Source organism: Microtus ochrogaster, chromosome 2 (genome assembly GCF_000317375.1).
Source record: "Microtus ochrogaster isolate Prairie Vole_2 chromosome 2, MicOch1.0, whole genome shotgun sequence".
Taxonomy (NCBI): Eukaryota; Metazoa; Chordata; class Mammalia; order Rodentia; family Cricetidae; genus Microtus; species Microtus ochrogaster.
The window spans coordinates 336,660-339,295 of NC_022010.1; the positions used below are offsets into that span (position 1 = coordinate 336,660).

At 52.9% G+C, this 2,636-nt stretch overlaps 1 protein-coding gene across 1 annotated transcript in view; it reads left to right on the plus strand.

Annotated features, from left to right (window-relative positions):
* Positions 1–1,143: 1,143 nt before the first annotated feature.
* Positions 1,144–2,636, plus strand: part of Ttc28 (tetratricopeptide repeat domain 28) — a 511,718-nt gene continuing 510,225 nt past the window's right edge. Inside the window, exon 1 of the mRNA XM_026783808.1 lies at positions 1,144–1,295. Coding sequence (XP_026639609.1) covers positions 1,212–1,295 — 84 coding nt within the window. The 5' untranslated portion in view covers positions 1,144–1,211. The remainder of the gene's footprint in view (positions 1,296–2,636) is intronic.

Consider the following 2,636-nt stretch of genomic DNA (forward strand, 5'->3'; position numbering starts at 1 on the left):
ATTGTGTGCGCATTATTTGTATGTGTGTACCTAGTGTGTACCAGACATTGTGTGCGCATTATTTGTATGTGTATACCTAGTGTGTACCTGACATTGTGTGCGCATTATTTGTATGTGTGTACCTAGTGTGTACCAGACATTGTGTGCGCATTATTTGTATGTGCATTGGTGTCTGAGGTTGTTAGGTCCCCTGGAACTAGAGTCACAGATGTTATCATTCATGACGCTTGGTGGCTCGAGGCAGTTCCCAGGAGGCCTCAGGAGCATCCTTTGGGTGGATGGGAGACAGACACACACCATGCAGAGATAGCTTGGATGTCGAGTTTATTTAGTGGGTATTGGAAAGGGTTTAAGTGTGTGTGTGTGAGAGAGAGCAGGCTGGAGAAGAGGCAAGGAGATCTGCTTGCCTAGCAGGCAGGGTGAGAAGGGCATGGGGGGGTGGCGGGTGGTGGGGGGGGAGAGATTGGGAGTGGGCGGGGCTTATCTCTTAAAGTGACAGGGTATCCAGGTGACAGGCCAGGCCAGCAGGTTTACTTTTACAGACAGTTGTGAGCTGCCATGCGGATGCTGGGAACTGAACAGGGTCCTCTGGAAGAGCAACCAGGGCTCCACAATATTCTTTTAGGTTTCTTCGAACTAAGATTTCTCTGTGTAGTTTTGGCTGCCCTGGAATTTGCTCTGTAGACCAGGCTGGCCTCGAACTAAGAGATCCGCCTGCCTCTGTCTCTGAAGGGTTCTGGGATTAAAGGCGTGGGCCACCACTATTACCTATAAATTCATGGTTTTAAGGAGAGTAGGCGTTGCATCTTTTCTAGGGATCTCGGTTCTTAACCGCTCAAAACACTAGATCTCGCCTACAGAGAGCCACCTAGTGAGGACTAGCCGCCGAGTGCTTGGATGCAGGAGGTGGGCTTCTGAAGATTCGATTCTAAGCGGCCAAGGGAGAGCACTGGTGCGCTGGCCTTCACTAGCCCTGGCCCCGCGTGGTGCCCTCCGGGTGGTCCGCAGCGCGGCGGGCGGCTGCTCAGAGCCGGGAACAGCGACCCCTGCTTCGGGAGGGCTCGGCCGGGCACGCACTTGCGCGACGCGTGCGCGTCGAGGGTGGGGGCGCTCGGCGCGCGGCACGGCGGGAACATGGCGCGCGGGAGCGGTGCGCGCGCCTAGCCGGCGGGACCGTTAGCTCTGGGCGGACGCTGACGGGCCCCGCGGGGATGGAACAGCCGCTGACGCTGGCGCCCGAGCCCGGCTCGGCGCGGAGTCGCAGGCGGCGGGAGCCTGAGTCTCCGCCGGCGCCGGTGAGTGTGAGCGGGGCGCGGGCCGGGAGACTTTCTTTGTGAAACTCCGTCGGTGCAAGCCGGGCCGGGCCTCGGCGGCTGAGGAGTGACTTGGAGGTAGAGGCCCCCCGCTCTTCGGGGTTCGAACCCCGCTGCGAACTGTTAGGCAGACCCGTCCCGGCATCTGCCCGCCTGCCTCAGTTTCCACGGCTGTGTGTGCCTCGCGAGGGGCTTGGAATGCAGCGGGCACCTAAGATCCGCTCCTCCTCTTCCTCGGCCCCGCCCCCTCGGAGCGGGACAGCCTGGGGGCACCCGGCCCACCTCGGCTGCACGGTGCAGACGCCCGCAGGCTCAAGTGTTGCCCCCGGTGCTGATGGTAGGGAGCAGGCGGCGAGGTTGTTGGTGCCTCATCACCTACAGTTACTGGAAAGCTTTAGGTCCGCCTGGGCTTCACAGTGGTTGGGTGTGTGTCAGCGTGAAAGATGCTGAGTGAAATTTACTTTGCCTGGCTGGAGCAGTCTTTCTCCCTGAACTCTGTGCTGTTTTCTTGCTTTTTGGGTTTTTGTTTGTTTGTTTTGTTTGCTTGTTTGTCCAAGCCACCAACTAGCCAGGGTATAGAAATAATCTGGAGCACTTTATTAAAATATAGGCCACACACTGTGCCAAGAAACACGTACAAACTGATTTCTCAAGGCAGAGGAGATTTTGAATTTTTATCAAGCCCTCGAAGTTGTGACTGGTCTCTGTTTTTACTTCTGCATGGTGCCTAGCATGTGGTAAATGTTTAGTAAATATTTGCAGAACTAAATGTCTCTGGAGTTGCAACCTAGGAACACTTGAGCTACTGCAAGTGCCTTTTGAGAGAAATATCTGTCAGCTTTATTTTGTATATGATTTTTCTCAGCTTCCAGGTTAACTTTTGTGACTGTCTATAAAGTGGTGTTTCCAGTGTAATTGAGAAAAAGCAAGGTATGTGTTGATTAGTATAAAGGACCATGTCGGAATATCCTAGCCAGATTAAAGTGAGTTTTGAGAGTCAGGGGTATGTCTCCGTGGGTAAAGGTTCCTGCCACCATGCATCTGAGTTGGATCCCTGGGACCCACACAGTAGGATAGAAAGGACTCTGGCAAGTTGTCCTTTGACTTCCTCACAGGTGTACCAACACTTACACAAACATACACGTACACAGAGAATAAAATAAATTTAAAAATTCAAAGTTAAAAAATGCAGTTTTTTAATTTGAAGATAGTCCTCTAGAATTTTTGTTATTTTGAGACACGTAAACATTTGCCTTTCTTTCTTCTTTCTTTCTTTCTTCCTTTCTTCCTTTCTTTCTTTCTTTTCCTCCTCCTCCTCCTCCT